Source organism: Lonchura striata, chromosome 29, assembly GCF_050655825.1.
Source record: "Lonchura striata isolate lonStrDom1 chromosome 29, ASM5065582v1, whole genome shotgun sequence".
Taxonomy (NCBI): Eukaryota; Metazoa; Chordata; class Aves; order Passeriformes; family Estrildidae; genus Lonchura; species Lonchura striata.
The window spans coordinates 782,520-799,820 of record NC_140731.1 but is presented as its reverse complement, the minus strand read 5'-3'; the positions used below and the strand labels follow the sequence as shown (position 1 = coordinate 799,820).

General features: G+C 56.5%; 1 protein-coding gene across 1 annotated transcript in view; it reads left to right on the top strand.

Annotated features, from left to right (window-relative positions):
• Positions 1-17,301, top strand: part of ESPL1 (extra spindle pole bodies like 1, separase) — a 43,196-nt gene that overhangs the window by 23,699 nt on the left and 2,196 nt on the right. Inside the window, exons 20-32 of the mRNA XM_085562741.1 lie at positions 64-897; positions 1,910-1,985; positions 2,813-2,884; positions 4,030-4,279; positions 5,519-5,727; positions 6,791-6,897; positions 8,232-8,354; positions 9,570-9,731; positions 11,311-11,472; positions 12,272-12,376; positions 13,207-13,319; positions 14,311-14,394; positions 16,582-16,746. Coding sequence (XP_085418867.1) covers positions 64-897; positions 1,910-1,985; positions 2,813-2,884; positions 4,030-4,279; positions 5,519-5,727; positions 6,791-6,897; positions 8,232-8,354; positions 9,570-9,731; positions 11,311-11,472; positions 12,272-12,376; positions 13,207-13,319; positions 14,311-14,394; positions 16,582-16,746 — 2,462 coding nt within the window. The remainder of the gene's footprint in view (positions 1-63; positions 898-1,909; positions 1,986-2,812; positions 2,885-4,029; positions 4,280-5,518; positions 5,728-6,790; positions 6,898-8,231; positions 8,355-9,569; positions 9,732-11,310; positions 11,473-12,271; positions 12,377-13,206; positions 13,320-14,310; positions 14,395-16,581; positions 16,747-17,301) is intronic.

Below are 17,301 nucleotides of genomic sequence, written 5' to 3'. Positions count from 1 at the left end.
GACACATTTAGGGACAGGGGAATTTCTGGGAATGGGGACACCCTTGGGGACAGGGACCTGCAGGACCCCTGTGGGATCAGGGAGCTTCAGGGCCACCCTGGCCATGGGGACCCCTTTGGGGACGGGGACACCCTTGGGGACGGGGACACTTTTGGGGATGGGGACACCCTTGGGGACGGGGACACTTTTGGGGATGGGGACCCCATTGGGGACAGGGACCCCTTTGGGGACGGGGACACTTTTGGGGACAGGGACCCCTTTGGGGACACTGCCCTGGGCCCGCTGGCCGAGCTGGTGGCCACCACCTACTCCACGCTGGCCCTGCAGAGCCTGACCAGTCCGTCCCAGTGCCTCCCAGTTTGGGACCAGGAGCTGGAGCGGGGCCTGACCCTTTTGGGGTCCCAATGTCCCCCCGTGTCCGGCCTGGGCGTGGCCGTGGCCACTCTGCTGCTGGCCAAAGCCGTGGCCACCCTCGGCCGCGTGGCCGATGCCCACGGCTGCTCCACGGACGAAATCCTAGCCCAGGCCTGGACCCCCCGTCCCCCACCCACCCCCGAGCCCCCAAAACCCCAAAAAACCCCCAAAGCACCCCCAAAAACCGGACCCCAAAAAGCCAAAGCTGCCAAAGCCAAGGTGGGGAAGACCCCGAAAGCGAAACCCCCCAAAATTGGGGACGTTTTCGCCCTGGGGGATTCGGAGCCCGAGGTGCCCCCCATTGTGCTGAGGCCGGGGGGGCCCTGCACCCCTCACCCCAAATCGGGGGCGCCCCCAAAAGCGCTGCTCGGGGGGCCCAGGACCCCCTTCACCATCTTCAGCGAGGAGCCCTCCCCCCCCGGGGGCAGCTCCCGGCTCCGCAGGGCCCCCAAAATCCCAGGGAGGGTCAAGTCCCGGATCAGGGTGAGTTTGGGGTTTGGGGGGGAAATTTGGGGGGAAATGATTGGGGGGAAAATTTTGGGAAGGGAAGTTTGGGGAGGAAAAGTTTGGGATGGGAAATTTGGGGGGTGGAAGTTTGCGGAGGAAAAGTTTGGGATGGGAAATTTGGGGGGGAAAAGTTCAGGATGGGAAATTTGGGGGGGAAAAGATTGGCAAAAGTTTGGGATAGGAAATTTTGGGGGTGAAAAGTTTGGGAAGGGAAATTTGGAGAGGAAAAGTTTGGGAAGAGAAATTGGGGATGGAAGTTTGGGGGGGAAATGATTGGCAAAAGTTTGGGATAGGAAATTTTGGGGGTGAAAAGTTTGGGAAGGGAAATTTGGGGGAAAGAGTTTGGGAAGGGAAACTGGGGGGGAAATGATTGGGGGGAAAATTTCGGGAAGGGAAGTTTGGGGGGAAAAGTTTGGGATGGGAAATTTGGGGAGGAAAAGTTTGGGAAGAGAAATTGGGGATGGAAATTTACAGGGGAAATGATTGGCAAAAGTTTGGGACAGGAAATTTTGGGGGTGAAAAGTTCGGGATGGGAAATTTGGGGGGAAGAGTTTGGGAAGGGAAATTGGGGGGGAAATGATTGGGGAGAAAATTTCGGGAAGTTTGGGGAGGAAAAGTTTGGGATGGGAAATCTGGGGGGGAAAAGTTTGGGAAGAGAAATTGGGGATGGAAATTTGGGGGGAAAATTATTGGGGAAAGTTTGGGATGGGAAATTTGGGGGGAAGAGTTTGAGAAGGGAAATTGGGGGGAAAAGTTCGGGATGGGAAATTGGGGGGGAAAAAATGGGAGAAGGGAAAATTTTGGAGGGGGGGAATAGGGAGGAGGGAAATTTGGGATGGAAATTTAGGGGGAGAAATGATTGGGGGGGAAAAGTTTAGGAAGGGAAATTTGGGGGGAGATCAGGAGGAGGGAAAATTTTGGGGGGGGAAAGGAAATTTTGGGGTGAAAATACCAGGCTGAACCCCTTTGTCCCCCCCTCTTTTTTCAGGTGACATTCAGTGACAGCGACCCCGAGGAGCCCCAAATTCCCCCAGATCCCCCCAAAACCACCCGGAAAAATTCCTGTGCCCAGAGAAGGATTCAGCCCCAAAAATCCCCTGGGAATTCTCCAGGAATTGGAGCTCGGCCCCGGCGGGGGCGGCCCCGGAAGGAGCCGGGGACCCCCAAAAAGAGGGAAAAAAGGGGAATCAACCAGGTGGAAAATGTGGAAAAGCAGGAAAATGGCAGCCCCCAAACGGCTCTGGAAAAGAGGGAAAAAAGGGGGAAACCCAAAGTGGAAAATGTGGAAAAAATGGGAAATCCCAAAATGGAAAGGGTGGAAAAAAGGGGAAATCCTAAAATGGAAAAGGTGGAAAAACCAGGAAATCCTAAAATGGAAACCGTGGAAGAAAGGGGAAACCCTGAAATGGAAACCGTGGAAGAAAGGGGAAACCCTGAAATGGAAAAGAGGGAAAGAAGGGGAAACCCCGAAGTGGGAAATGTGGAAAAACCAAAAAATCCCAAAATGGAAAATGTGGAAAATCCAAAAAATCCCAAAATGGAAAATGCAGAAAAACCAAGAAATCCCAAAACGGAAAACGTGGAAAAGAAGGAAAAGGGAAAATCCCAAAAAACTCTGGAAAAGAAGGAAAACAGGGGTCCCCGCCGGGGAAGGAAGGAGAGGGGGACCCCAAAAAGTGGAATTTTGGAGGAAAAGAGGAATTGGGAATTCTCTGGGATTGAGGAGATGGACCCCCTGAGGGCCGTGGAGGAGGAGGAGGAGGAAGAGGAAGAGGAAGAAATGAGCTTCGAGCTCCCCCCGCTGCCCCCAGGTGAATTCTGGGGGGGGAATTTCACCTTGGGGACCCCAAAATTGTCTTTTTTCACCCCAAAACTGCCCCGTCTTTTTCAGGTGGAGCCAGCAAGGAAATGGCAGGAATTTGGGACAAGGGGGATCCCCCAAATCCAGAGGGATCCCAGCCCGGTGAGCAGCTGGGATTTGGGGGATTTTGGGGGGGTTTTGGGATTTTGGGGCTTGGCCTGACTTTTCCAGGAGTTTCCCTTCCTTTTCCAGGAATTTTCCTTCTTAGGAGTTTCCTCTCCTGAACTTTTTCTTTCCCCAAAACTTGACCTCTTCATCCCCAAATTTTCCCTTCTCCCCCCAAATTTTCCCTTCTTCTTCCCCAAAACTTTTCCTCACAAACTTTTCCTTTCTTGCCCCCAAACTTTGTCCCTCCTGTCCTGACCCCACTCATCCCACTGACCACTGACCCCACTGTCCCAAATGACCACTGACCCCTCCTGACCCCACTGACCACTGACCCCTCCTGTCCCCACTGACCCCACTGTCCCCTCTGTCCCCCAGGTGACCCCTCACTGACCACTGGCACTGACCCCACTGACCACTGTCCCCTCTGTCCCCTCTATCCTCACTGACCACTGTCCCCTCACTGACTGCTGACCCCTCTGTCCCCTCACAAGTGACCCCTCACTGACCACTGTCCCCTCTGTCCCCTCTATCCTCACTGACCACTGTCCCCTCTGTCCCCAGGTGACTCCTCTGTGACTGCTGACCCCTCTGTCCCCTCACAGGGGACCCCTCACTGACCACTGACCCCTCACTGACCGCTGACCCCTCTGTCCCCTCACAGGGGACCCCTCACTGACCACTGTCCCCTCTGTCCCCTCACAGGGGACCCCTCACTGACCACTGTCCCCTCACTGACCGCTGACCCCTCTGTCCCCTCACAGGTGACCCCTCTCTGAGCACTGTCCCCTCTGTCCCCTCACAGGTGACCCCTCTCTGAGCACTGTCCCCTCTGTCCCCTCACAAGTGACCCCTCTCTGGCCGCTGACCCCTCTGTCCTCTCACAGGTGACCCCTTGCTGACCACTGTCCCTTCTGTTCCCAGGTGACCCCTCTCTGGCCGCTGACCCCTCACTGACCGCTGTCCCCTCTGTCCCCTCACAGGTGACCCCTCTCTGGCCGCTGACCCCTCACTGACCGCTGTCCCCTCTGTCCCCTCACAGGTGACCCCTCTCTGGCCGCTGACCCCTCTCTGACCACTGACCCCTCTGTCCCCTCACAGGTGACCCCTTGCTGACCACTGTCCCCTCTGTCCCCTCACAGGTGACCCCTCTCTGGCCGCTGACCCCTCGCTGACCGCTGTGCCCTCCCTGGCCGCGGTGCGGGCGCTGCTGGCCGAGGCGCTGGCCTGGGTGGCTCACTGCCCGCCGGGCTCTCTCTACGGCCGCCTGTGCCAGCTGCTGGCGGTGGCCCTCGGGGACAGGGACCCGCTGGCCACCGCGGGGCTGCTGGCCGAGTCCCTGGGCGTCACCCTGCGCCACCAGCTGCTGGCCATCGTCCACGCCCGGGCACGGTGGGTCAGGGGCACCTCGGGGTGGCACCTGCCGGGCCCTGTCCTTGTCCAGTGTCCCATCCCTGTCCCAGTGTCCCCTGTCCCTGTCCAGTGTCCCATCCCAGTGTACCTGTCCAGTGTCCCAGTGTCCCATCCCCATCCCAGTGTCCAGTGTCCCCTGTCCCTGTCCAGTGTCCCATCCCAGTGTCCCTGTCCAGTGTCCCATCCCCATCCCAGTGTCCCCTGTCCCTGTCCAGTGTCCCATCCCCATCCCAGTGTCCCTGTCCTTGTCCCTGTCCAGTGTCCCATCCCCATCCCAGTGTCCCATCCCCATCCCAGTGTCCCCTGTCCCATGTCCTTGTCCTCTGTCCTCTGTCCCTGTCCAATGTCCCTGTCCTCTATCCCTGTCTAGTGTCCCTGTCCTATCCCAGTGTCCCATCCCAGTGTCCCTTTCCAGTGTCCCTGTCCTTGTCCCTGTCCAGTGTCCCATCCCCATCCCAGTGTTCTGTCCAGTGTCCCTGCCCTATCCCACTGTCCCCGTCCCTGTCCAGTGTCCTGTCCCAGTGTCCCTGTCCCAGTGTCCCCTGTCCTTGTCCCTGTCCAGTGTCCCATCCCCATCCCAGTGTCCAGTGTCCCATCCCTGTCCAGTGTCCCTTCCCCAGTCCCAGTGTTCTGTCCAGTGTCCCTGTCCCATCCCAGTGTCCCTGTCCCTTCCCAGTGTCCCATCCCAGTGTCCCTGTCCTTGTCCCTGTCCAGTGTTCCCTGTCCCCTGTCCCTGCCCAGTGTCCCTTCCCCAGTCCCAGTGTCCCTGTCCAGTGTCCCTGTCCCATCCCAGTGTCCCCGTCCCTGTCCAGTGTCCCCATCCCCTTCCCAATGTCCCCATTCCAATGTCCCCGTCCCGATGTCCCCTGTGCCACATCCCCATCCCAGCATCCCACAGGGAATGGGGCTTATCCCGAAACCCAAATCCCAAATCCCCATCCCAAATCCCCATCCCAAATCCCATATCCCCCATCCCACATCCCAAATCCTGCCCCCCCCATCCCATATCCCATATTCCAGATCCGCCATCCCAGATCCCCATCCCAAATCCCGCATCCCATATCCTAAATCCCCATCCCATATTCCACATCCCACATCCCAAATCCCCATCCCATTTCCCCATCCCACATCCCCCATCCCAAATCCCCATCCCGAATCCCAAATCCCCCTCCCGCTGCCCCCGGCCCCATCCCGAGGGATTTTGGGATGACTCCACAGGAAGAAGAGGAAAGCGGCAGCCGGAGGCGACATCTCGGACCAGCTCCAGGGCCTCTCCCTGGATTCCCAGGATTCCCGGAATTCCGAGGATTCCCAGGATTCCCAGTCCCACCTGGCCGAGCTGGAGGAGCTTTTCCAGTTCAGCTCCGCGGGTTTGGGGCCGGCGGAGCGGGAACGGTTCCGGGAGCAGCTCCAGAAGATTCCCAGCGGTCAGTGCTGGGAAACCCCAAAATTCCCGGTTTGGGGATTGAGAAATCCGAAATTCCCAGTTTGGGGATTGGAAATTCCCAGTTTGGGGATTGGAAATTCTCAGTTTGGGGATAAAATCCCAAATTCCCAGTTTGGGGATTGGAAATTCTCAGTTTGGGGATAAAATCCCAAATTCCCAGTTTGGGAAATCCCAAATTCCCGGTTTGGGGATTGGAAATTCCTAGTTTGGGGATAAAATCCCAAATTCCCAGTTTGGGGATTGGGAAATCCCGTATTTCTAGTTAGGGGATTTAGTGTCCTCGGATGGGGTGGGAATGGCTGGAATTCAGATTTTGGGGATTTTTTCGATTTTGGGGATTCCGTGGGGTGGCTATGGTTGGAATTCAGATTTTGGGGATTCCACGGGTTGGAATTTTGGGGCAGTTTCCCCGAATTTGGGGTGTCCCCGCAGGCGTGACCGTGTGCCAGCTGTGCCTGGCCGGTGCCACAGGGATTTTGGGGATTCCATGGGGTGGGAACGGTTGGAATTTGGGTTTTTGGGGATTTTTTTAGATTTTGGGGATTCCGTGGGGTGACAATAGTTGGAATTTGGGTTTTGGGGATTCCACGAGGTGGAATTTTGGGGCAGTTTCCCCGAATTTGGGGTGTCCCCGCAGGTGTGACCGTGTGCCAGCTGTGCCTGGCCGGTGCCACAGGGATTTTGGGGATTCCATGGGGTGACAATAGTTGGAATTTGGGTTTTGGGGATTCCACGAGGTGGAATTTTGGGGCAGTTTCCCCGAATTTGGGGTGTCCCCGCAGGTGTGACTGTGTGCCAGCTGTGCCTGGCCGGTGCCACGGGGATTTTGGGGATTCCGTGGGGTGGGAACGGTTGGAATTTGGGTTTTGGGGATTTTTTAGATTTTGGGGATTCCATGGGGCGGGAATGGTTGGAATTTGGGTTTTGGGGATTTTTTAGATTTTGGGGATTCCGTGGGGTGACAATAGTTGGAATTTGGGTTTTGGGGATTCCACGGGGTGGAATTTTGGGGCAGTTTCCCCGAATTTGGGGTGTCCCCGCAGGCGTGACCGTGTGCCAGCTGTGCCTGGCCGGGGACGCGCTGCTGCTGACGCGGCTGGAGCGCGGCGCGGAGCCGCTGAGCGTGCGCATCGACACCCGCCGCGGCCAGGTCAGCTTCCTCCCCATCCTCCTCCTCATCCTCCTCATCCTCACCATCCTCATCCTCACCGTCCTCATCCTCCTCACCATCCTCCCCATCCTCCTCATCCTCACCATCCTCATCATCCTCATCCTCCTCACCATCCTCCTCATCCTCCTCATCCTCACCGTCATCATCCTCACCATCCTCCTCATCCTCCTCACCATCCTCCTCCTCCTCACCATCATCCTCACCATCCTCCTCATCCTCCTCACCATCCTCCTCCTCCTCACCATCATACTCACCGTCCTCCTCATCCTCACCATCCTCCTCATCCTCACCATCCTCCTCATCCTCACCATCCTCCTCATCCTCCTCACCATCCTCATCCTCACTGTCCTCATCCTCACCGTCATCATCCTCACCATCCTCCTCATCCTCATCCTCCTCACCATCCTCCTCACCCTCACCATCATCATCCTCCTCACCGTCATCATCCTCCTCACCATCCTCCTCATCCTCCTCACCATCCTCCTCATCCTCACCGTCATCATCCTCACTGTCATCCTCCTCGTCCTCATCTTCCTCACCGTCATCCTCCTCCTCACCATCATCCTCCTCGTCCTCATCTTCATCCTCCTCATCATCCTCCTCGTCCTCACCATCCTCCTCGTCCTCACCATCATCCTCCTTGTCCTCATCTTCCTCATCCTCCTCATCTTCACCCTCATCCACGTCGTCATTCTCATCTTCATCCTCGTTTTCATCCTTTTCCTCATCTTCTTCCTCCTTATCCCAGGGCTGGGATCCCAAACCCCTCCTCATCCCAGAATTTGGATCCCAAACCCCTTCCCCATCCCAGAATTTGGATCCCAAACCTCTCCTCATCCCAAAATTTGGATCCCAAACCCCTCCTCATCCCAGGATTTGGATCCCAAACCCCTCCTCATCCCAAAATTTGGATCCCAAACCCCTCCTCATCCCAAAATTTGGATCCCAAACCCCTCCTCATCCCAAAATTTGGATCCCAAACCCCTTCCCCATCCCAGAATTTGGATCCCAAACCCCTCCTCATCCCAAAATTTGGATCCCAAACCCCTCCCCATCCCAGAATTTGGATCCCAAACCCCTCCTCATCCCAAAATTTGGATCCCAAACCCCTCCTCATCCCAGAATTTGGATCCCAAACCCCTCCTCATCCCAGAATTTGGATCCCAAACCCCTCCTCATCCCAGAATTTGGATCCCAAACCCCTTCCCCATCCCAGAATTTGGACCCCAAACCCCTCCTCATCCCAGAATTTGGACCCCAAACCCCTCCTCATCCCAGAATTTGGATCCCAAATCCCACCTCTCCAATTCCAGGCCCCCCTGAGCGAGATCCTGCAGGAATTGGAGCGGATCCAGCGGGAGCAGCGCGAGGCCAACGCCTGCACCGAGCGCCAGGAGTGGTGGGAGCGCCGCTCCCGCCTGGACCTGCGCATGCAGGTGGGACCCCAAATCCAGGAAAATCCCCAAAATCCGGGAAAATCCCTCGGGAATGCCGCTCCCGCCTGGACCTGCGCATGCAGGTGGGACCCAAAATCCGGGAAAATCCCCAAAATCCGGGAAAATCCCTCGGGAATGCCGCTCCCGCCTGGACCTGCGCATGCAGGTGGGACCCAAAATCCGGGAAAATCCCCAAAATCCGGGAAAATCCCTCGGGAATGCCGCTCCCGCCTGGACCTGCGCATGCAGGTGGGACCCAAAATCCGGGAAAATCCCCAAAATCCGGGAAAATCCCTCGGGAATGCCGCTCCCGCCTGGACCTGCGCATGCAGGTGGGACCCAAAATCCGGGAAAATCCCCAAAATCCGGGAAAATCCCTCGGGAATGCCGCTCCCGCCTGGACCTGCGCATGCAGGTGGGACCCAAAATCCCCAAATCCCCCAAAATCCGGGAAAATCCCTCGGGAATGCCGCTCCCGCCTGGACCTGCGCATGCAGGTGGGACCCAAAATCCGGGAAAATCCCCAAAATCCGGGAAAATCCCTCGGGAATGCCGCTCCCGCCTGGACCTGCGCATGCAGGTGGGACCCAAAATCCGGGAAAATCCCCAAAATCCGGGAAAATCCCTCGGGAATGCCGCTCCTGCCTGGACCTGCGCATGCAGGTGGGACCCAAAATCCGGGAAAATCCCCAAAATCCAGGAAAATCCCTCGGGAATGGGGGGTTTGGCCTGCCCCAAAACCCCCTGGGATTCCTGGGGGATTTCGCCTGGGATTTTCCCTTGAATTCCTGTGGGATTTTCCCTTGAATTCCTGTGGGATTTCCCGTGGCATTCCCTGGGATTCCCTTTGGGATTTTTGCTGGGATTCCTTTTGGGATTTTTTTCTGGGATTCCCCCTGTGATTCCTTTAGGAATTCCCATGGGATTTCCCTGGCATTCCCTGGGATTCCTTTGGGATTTTTCCTGGGATTCCTTTAGGGATTCCTGTGGGATTTCTCATGACATTCCCTGGGATTTTTGTTGGGATTTCTTTGGGGATTTTTGCTGGTATTCCCTTTGGGATTTTTACTGGGATTCCCTCTGTGATTCCTCTAGGGATTCCTTTTGGGATTTCCCTGACATTCCTGGAATTTTTGGGGTGGGGGTCCTGTTCCCATTTCCCTTTTCCCGGAATTTTTGGGGTGGGGATCCCATTCCCATTTTTCCCTTTTCCAGAGCCTGATCCAGAGGCTGGACCAGGAGGTTTTGGGGTGCTGGCGGGGGCTGCTGCTGCCCCGGGACCCCCGGAATTCCGTCCTGGACGAGCAGGAATTGGCTCAGCTGCTCCAGGAGCTCCGGGAATGCGGCTGGGAGAGACCCGAGCCCGCCCTGCTCCGGGTACGGGCCTTGGGAATTTGGGACTTGGGAATTTGGGATTTGGGATTTAGGGGTTTGGGATTTAGGGGTTTGGGGTTTGGGAGTTTGGGAATTTGGGGGTTGAGGTTAGGGGTTTGGGAATTAGGGATTTGGGGTTTGGGAGTTTGGGAATTTGGGGGTTTGAGGTTTGGGATTTGGGGCTTGGTGTTTGGGATTCGGGGGTTTGGGAATTTGGGATTTGGGGTTTGGGGTTTGGTAGTTTGGAATTTGGGGTTTGGGAATTTGGGAATTGGGGTTTGGGAGTTAGGGTTTGGTGTTTGGGATTTTGGAGCTGGGTTTTCGGGTGTTAACCCCCCATTTTGGGTTACTGATTCCATTTTTTGGGATTCCAATCCCGGATTTTTTTGGGAATTCCCATGGAATGTCCCTGTGTTGGCAGGCGCTGCTGGCGGGGCTGTGTCCAGCTGCTGGCCACGGCGCTGTGTCCAGTGGGGCTGTAATCCCATTTTTTGGGGTTCTGATCCCATTTTTTGGGGTTCTGATCCCATTTTTTGGAGTTCCAATCCCGGATTTTTTTTGGGAATTCCCATCCGGGATTTTTTGGGACTGTCCCTGTGTTGGCAGGCGCTGCTGGCGGGGCTGTGTCCGGCCGCTGTCCGGCCGCTGGCCACGGCGCTGTGTCCAGTGGGGCTGTAATCCCATTTTTTGGAATTCAGATCCCATTTTTTGGGGTTCTGATCCCATTTTTTGGGGTTCTGATCCCGGATTTTTTGGGAATTCCCATCCGGGATTTTTTGGGAATTCCCATCCGGGATTTTTTGGGACTGTCCCTGTGTTGGCAGGCGCTGCTGGCGGGGCTGTGTCCGGCCGCTGGCCGCGGTGCTGTGTCCAGTGGGGCTGTAATCCCATATTTTGGGGTTCTGATCCCATTTTTTGGGGTTCTGATCCCATTTTTTGGAGTTCAGATCCCATTTTTTGGATTCCCATTCCGGATTTTTTGGGAATTCCCATGGAATGTGGCTGTGTTGGCAGGCGCTGCTGGCGGGGCTGTGTCCGGCCGCTGGCCGCGGCGCTGTGTCCAGTGGGGCTGTAATCCCATTTTTTTGAGTTCAGATCCCATTTTTTGGAGTTCAGATCCCATTTTTTGGAGTTCAGATCCCATTTTTTGGATTCCCATCCCGGATTTTTTGGGAATTCCCACGGAATGTGGCTGTGTTGGCAGGCGCTGCTGGCGGGGCTGTGTCCGGCCGCTGTCCGGCCGCTGGCCGCAGCGCTGTGTCCAGTGGGGCTGTAATCCCATTTTTTGGAGTTCTGATCCCATTTTTTGGGATTCCCATCCCGGATTTTTTGGGAATTCCCACGGAATGTGGCTGTGTTGGCAGGCGCTGCTGGCGGGGCTGTGTCCGGCCGCTGTCCGGCCGCTGGCCGCAGCGCTGTGTCCAGTGGGGCTGTAATCCCATTTTTTGGAATTCAGATCCCATTTTTTGGGGTTCTGATCCCATTTTTTGGGGTTCTGATCCCGGATTTTTTGGGAATTCCCATCCGGGATTTTTTGGGAATTCCCATCCGGGATTTTTTGGGACTGTCCCTGTGTTGGCAGGTGCTGCTGGCGGGGCTGTGTCCGGCCGCTGTCCGGCCGCTGGCCGCGGCGCTGTGTCCGGCGCGGCCGCTGCGGGCGCAGCTGCTGCTGGACGAGGCCCTGGAGCGGCGCCGGGAGCAGCCCGAGGGCGGCGCGGGGTCCCTGGTGCTGCTGCTGGACAGGGTGAGCCGGCCTTCCTCCCCTCCCTCCTCCTCCTCCTCCTCTTCTCCCTGCTCCCACTTCCCTTGTCCTCCTCCTCTTCCTCCCCCTCTTCCCTTTCCTCCCTTCCTCCTGCTCTCACTCCCCTTTTCCTTATGCTTCCATCTTCCTCCCCCTCTTCTTCCTCCTTTTCCTCTTCCCTTTCCTCCTCTTCCCTTTCCTCCTCTTCCTCCTCTTCCTCCTCTTCCTCTTCCCTTTCCTCCTCTTCCTCCTCTTCCTCCTCTTCCTCCTGCTCCCATTTCTCTTTTCCTTGTTCTTCCTTCTTCTTCCTCCTCCTCTTCCTTCCCCTTTTCCTCCATCCTCCTCTTCTCCCTACTCCCACTTCCTTTTCCCTTCTTCCTCTTCCTTCTTCCTCCTCCTCTTCCTCTTTTTCCCCTTTCTTTTCCTCCCTTTCCTCATCCTCTTCCTGCTCCTCTTCTTCCTTTTCTTTTCCTTTTCCTCCTCATCCTTTTGCTCTCACCTTCCTCTTCCTCCTCTACTCCCACTTCCCTTATTCCTCCTTCCTTTTCCTTCTTCCTCCTCCTCTTCCTCTTCCCTTTCCTCCTCTTTCTTTTCCTTCTTCCTCCTTCTCTTCCTCCTCCTCCTCCTCCCCCAACTCCCAATTCCCTTTCCCTTATTTCTCCTTCCTCTTCCTCGTCCTTTTCCTTCTTCCTCCTCCTCTTCCTTTTCCTTTTCCTTTTCCTTTTCCTTCCCATTCTCATCCATTTCCTCTCCCCTTCCTCCTCCTCCTCCTCCTCCTCCTCTGGCCCCGTTCTGTCTCCAGCACCTGCAGCGGCTGCCCTGGGAGAGCTCCGGGACGCTCCGGAACCTTCCGGTGACGCGGCTGCCGGGGCTGCGCTTCCTGCTCAGATACGGCCTGGGAGAGCAGGTAACACACCTGGGCACACCTGGGCACCCCTGGGACACACCTGGGCACACCTGGGACAGGTACACACACCCGGGGTTGGGCACACGGCCCTGCCAGGGCTGCGCTTCCTGCTCAGATACGGCCTGGGAGAGCAGGTAACACACCTGGGCACACCTGGGACACACCTGGGACAGGTACACACACCTGGGGCACACCTGGGACAGGTACACACACCCGGGGTTGGGCACACGGCCCTGCCAGGGCTGCGCTTCCTGCTCAGATACGGCCTGGGAGAGCAGGTAACACACCTGGGCACACCTGGGATACACCTGGGACACACCTGGGCACACCTGGGGCACACCTGGGACAGGTACACACACCCGGGGTTGGGCACACAGCCCTGCCGGGGCTGCGCTTCCTGCTCAGATACGGCCTGGGAGAGCAGGTAACACACCTGGGCACACCTGGGCACACCTGGGACACACCTGAGACAGGTACACACACCTGGGGTTGGGCACACAGCCCTGCTGGGGCTGCGCTTCCTGCTCAGATACGGCCTGGGAGAGCAGGTAACACACCTGGGCACACCTGGGCACACCTGGACACACCTGGGCACACCTGGGACACACCTGGGACAGGTACACACACCTGGGGTTGGGCACACAGCCCTGCCGGGGCTGCGCTTCCTGCTCAGATACGGCCTGGGAGAGCAGGTAACACACCTGGGCACACCTGGGACAGGTACACACACCTGGGGACACCTGGGACACACCTGGGGCACACCTGGGACACACCTGGGCACACCTGTGTCACACCTGTGCCACACCTGTGCCACACGTGTGTCCCCGCAGGGCGCGGGGGCGGTGCTGGCCCGGGGCGTGGACCCCCGCCGCGCGTTCTACGTGCTGAACCCCCAGCGCGACCTGGGCGGCACCGAGGAGCGGTTCCGGGCCTGGTTCCAGAGGTGGGACCCCAAAACTGACCCGAACCCCCAAAATCCACCCAAAAACCAACCTGGGAACCCCGAAAAATAACCCAAAATCCCAAAAATTAACCTAAACTCCAAAAAAATCAACCCAAAAACCTGGGCGGCACCGAGGAGCGGTTCCGGGCCTGGTTCCAGAGGTGGGACCCCAAAACTGACCCGAACCCCCAAAATCCACCCAAAAACCAACATGGGAACCCCGAAAAATAACCCAAAATCCCAAAAATTAACCCAAAACCCAAAAAAATCAACCCAAAAACCTGGGCGGCACCGAGGAGCGGTTCCGGGCCTGGTTCCAGAGGTGGGACCCCAAAACTGACCCGAACCCCCAAAATCCACCCAAAAACCAACCTGGGAACCCCGAAAAATAACCCAAAATCCCAAAAATTAACCCAAAACCCAAAAAAATCAACCCAAAAACCTGGGCGGCACCGAGGAGCGGTTCCGGGCCTGGTTCCAGAGGTGGGACCCCAAAACTGACCCGAACCCCCAAAATCCACCCAAAAACCAACCTGGGAACCCCAAAACTTAACCTAAAACCCTGAAAATCAACCCAAAAACCAACCTGGGAACCCTGAAAACCAAAAATTAACCCGGGATCCCAAAACCGACCTAAAACCCCAAAAACCAAACTGAGAGCCCAAAAATCCATGTAGGAACCCAAAAATTAACCCAAAACACCAAAAACCAACCTGGGAATGCAAAAATCAAACTGGGAACCCCAAAATTAACCCCAAATCCCAAAAACTAACCTAAAACCCAAAAACAATCCACCCAAAAACCAACCTGGGAATCCAAAATACCCCAGGGGGGACCCAAAAACGACCTGGATTTTCCCTGTTTTTTCCTGGGTTTTTCCATTTTTCCCCCCGGATTTTCCCCCGTTTCCCTTCTCCCATCCCCATTTTCCCAATTTTCCCGTTTTTCCCTGATTTTTCCCCGTTTTTTCCCGATTTTCCCGGATTTCCAGCCAGCCCGGCTGGCGCGGGGTGTCGGGGGCGGCGCCGAGCCCGCAGCAGCTGCAGGAGGCGCTGGGCGAGCGCGACCTCTACATGTGAGCCCCCCAAATTTGGGGGGGATTTGGGGGATTTGGGGTCGGATTTTGGGGGGATTTGGGGTCGGATTTTGGGACTGATTTGGGGTCGGATTTTGGGGGATTTGGGGCTGATTTGGGGTCAGATTTTGGGGGGATTTTGGGGTTGGATTTTGGGGGCATTTGGGACTGATTTGGGGTCGGATTTTGGGACTGATTTGGGGTCGGATTTTGGGGGGGATTTGGGACTGATTTGGGGTCAGATTTTGGGGGCATTTGGGACTGATTTGGGGTCGGATTTTGGGACTGATTTGGGGTCGGATTTTGGGGGGGATTTGGGACTGATTTGGGGTCAGATTTTGGGGGCATTTGGGACTGATTTGGGGTCGGATTTTGGGGGCATTTGGGGCTGATTTGGGGTCAGATTTTGGGGGATTTGGGTCTGATTTGGGGTCAGATTTTGGGGGCATTTGGGACTGATTTGGGGTCGGATTTTGGGGGATTTGGAGTTGGATTTGGATCTGATTTGGGGTCAGATTTTGGGGGGATTTGGGGCTGATTTGGGGTCAGATTTTGGGGGGATTTGGGGCTGATTTGGGGTTGGATTTTGGGGGGATTTGGGGTTGGATTTTGGGGGGATTTTAGGTTTGGATTTTGGGGCTGATTTGAGGCTGAATTTTGGGGGATTTGGGCTGGATTTTGGGGGATTTGGGGCTGATTTGGGGTTGGATTTGGGTCTGATTTGGAGTTGGATTTTGGGGGGATTTGGGGCTGGATTTTGGGGGGATTTCCAGTTGGATTTTGGGGAGATTTGGGGCTGACTTGGGTCAGGGTTCAGAGCTGATTTGGGGTCAGTTTTGGGGCTGATTTGGGGTCGGATTTTGGAGGCATTTGGGGCTGATTTGGGGTCAGGATTTGGGGTTGGATTTTGGGGGGATTTGGGCTGGATTTTGGAGGGATTTGAGGTTGGATTTGGGTCTGATTTGGGGCTGGATTTTGGGGGCATTTGGGGCTGATTTGGGGTTGGATTTTGGGAGATTTTGGGGTTGGGTTTGGATCTGATTTGGGGTCGGATTTTGGGGGGATTTGGATCTGATTTGGGGTTGGATTTTGGGGGGATTTTAGGTTTGGATTTTGGAGCTGATTTGAGGCTGAATTTTGGGGGATTTGGGCTGGATTTTGGGGGCATTTGGGGCTGATTTGGGGTTGGATTTTGAGGCTGATTTGGGGTTGGATTTGGGTCTGATTTGGAGTTGGATTTTGGGGGGATTTGGGGCTGGATTTTGGGGGGATTTCCGGTTGGATTTGGGGGGGATTTTGGGGAGATTTGGGGCTGACTTGGGTCAGGGTTCAGAGCTGATTTGGGGTCAGTTTTGGGGCTGGTTTTGGGGTCAGATTTGGGAGGGTTTTTTAGGATTTTTTTTGAGGATACCTGGCTGGTTTTGGGTCAGTTTTGGGTGCTGTGTTTAGGGTCAGTTTTAGGGTCAGTTTTGGGGCAATTTTTGGGTTTTCTCCCCCAGCTACGCCGGGCACGGCGCGGGGGCGCGGCTGCTGGACGGGCACAGCCTGGCACGGCCGGGTTTGGGGTCGGATTTGGGGTCAGTTTTGGGTGCTGTGTTTCAGGGTTGGATTTGGGGTCAGTTTTGGGGCAATTTTTGGGTTTTTCTCCCCCAGCTACGCCGGGCACGGCGTGGGGGTGCAGCTGCTGGACGGGCACAGCCCGGCACGGCCGGGTTTGGGGTCAGATTTGGGGCTGATTTTGGGGTCAGATTTCCGAGGTTTGTTCTGAGGACTCCTGGCTGGTTTTGGGGTCAGATTTGGGGTAATTTTTGGGGTTCTCTCCCCCAGCTACGCCAGGCACGGCGCGGGGGCGCGGCTGCTGGACGGGCACAGCCTGGCACGGCCGGGTTTGGGGTCAGATTTGGGGCTGATTTTGGGGTCAGATTTCTCAGCTTTGTTCTGAGGACTCCTGGCTGGGTTTGGGGTCAGATTTGGGGTAATTTTTGGGTTTTTCTCCCCCAGCTACGCCGGGCACGGCGCGGGGGCGCGGCTGCTGGACGGGCACAGCCTGGCACGGCCGGGTTTGGGGTCAGATTTGGGGCTGATTTTGGGGCTGATTTTGGGGTCAGATTTCCGAGGTTTGTTCTGAGGACTCCTGGCTGGTTTTGGGGTCAGATTTGGGGTAAATTTTGGGGTTCTCTCCCCCAGCTACGCCGGGCACGGCGCGGGGGCGCGGCTGCTGGACGGGCACAGCCTGGCACGCCGGCCGTGCCGGGCCGTGGCGCTGCTCTTCGGCTGCTCCAGCGCCGCGTTGGCACCGCGGGGGCTTCTGGAGCCCTCGGGCACCGTGCTCAGCTTCGTCCTGGCCGGGTGGTGAGTGCGGCTGTGGGGTGTGGGGGTTGGGATGTGGGGTTTGGGATGTGGGGTGTGGGGTGTGGGGTTTGGGATTTGGGGGTTTGGGGGTTGGGGTTTGGGGTTTGGGATTTGGGGTGTCTCTGTATTTGGGGTCTCTCTTTGGGATCTCTATTTGGGGTCTCTATTTGGGGTCCCTATTTGGGGCCTCTCTCTCTCTATTTGGGGTCTGTATTTGGGATTTCTCTCTCTCTTTGGGGTCTCTCTCTTTGGGGTCTCTCTGTATTTGGGGTCTCTCTGTATTTGGGGTCTCTCTTTGGGGTCTCTCTGGTTTTGGGGGGTCTCTAACCCGTTTTTTGGTCCCCAGCCCGCTGGCGCTGGGGTCTCTCTTTGGGGTCTCTCTCTGTATTTGGCGTCTCTCTTTGGGGTCTCTCTCTGTATTTGGCGTCTCTCTTTGGGGTCTCTCTCTTTGGGGTCTCTCTGTATTTGGGGTCTCTCTTTGGGGTGTCTCTGTATTTGGGGTCTCTCTGTATTGGGGGTCTCTCTTTGGGGTCTCTCTGTATTGGGGGTCTCTCT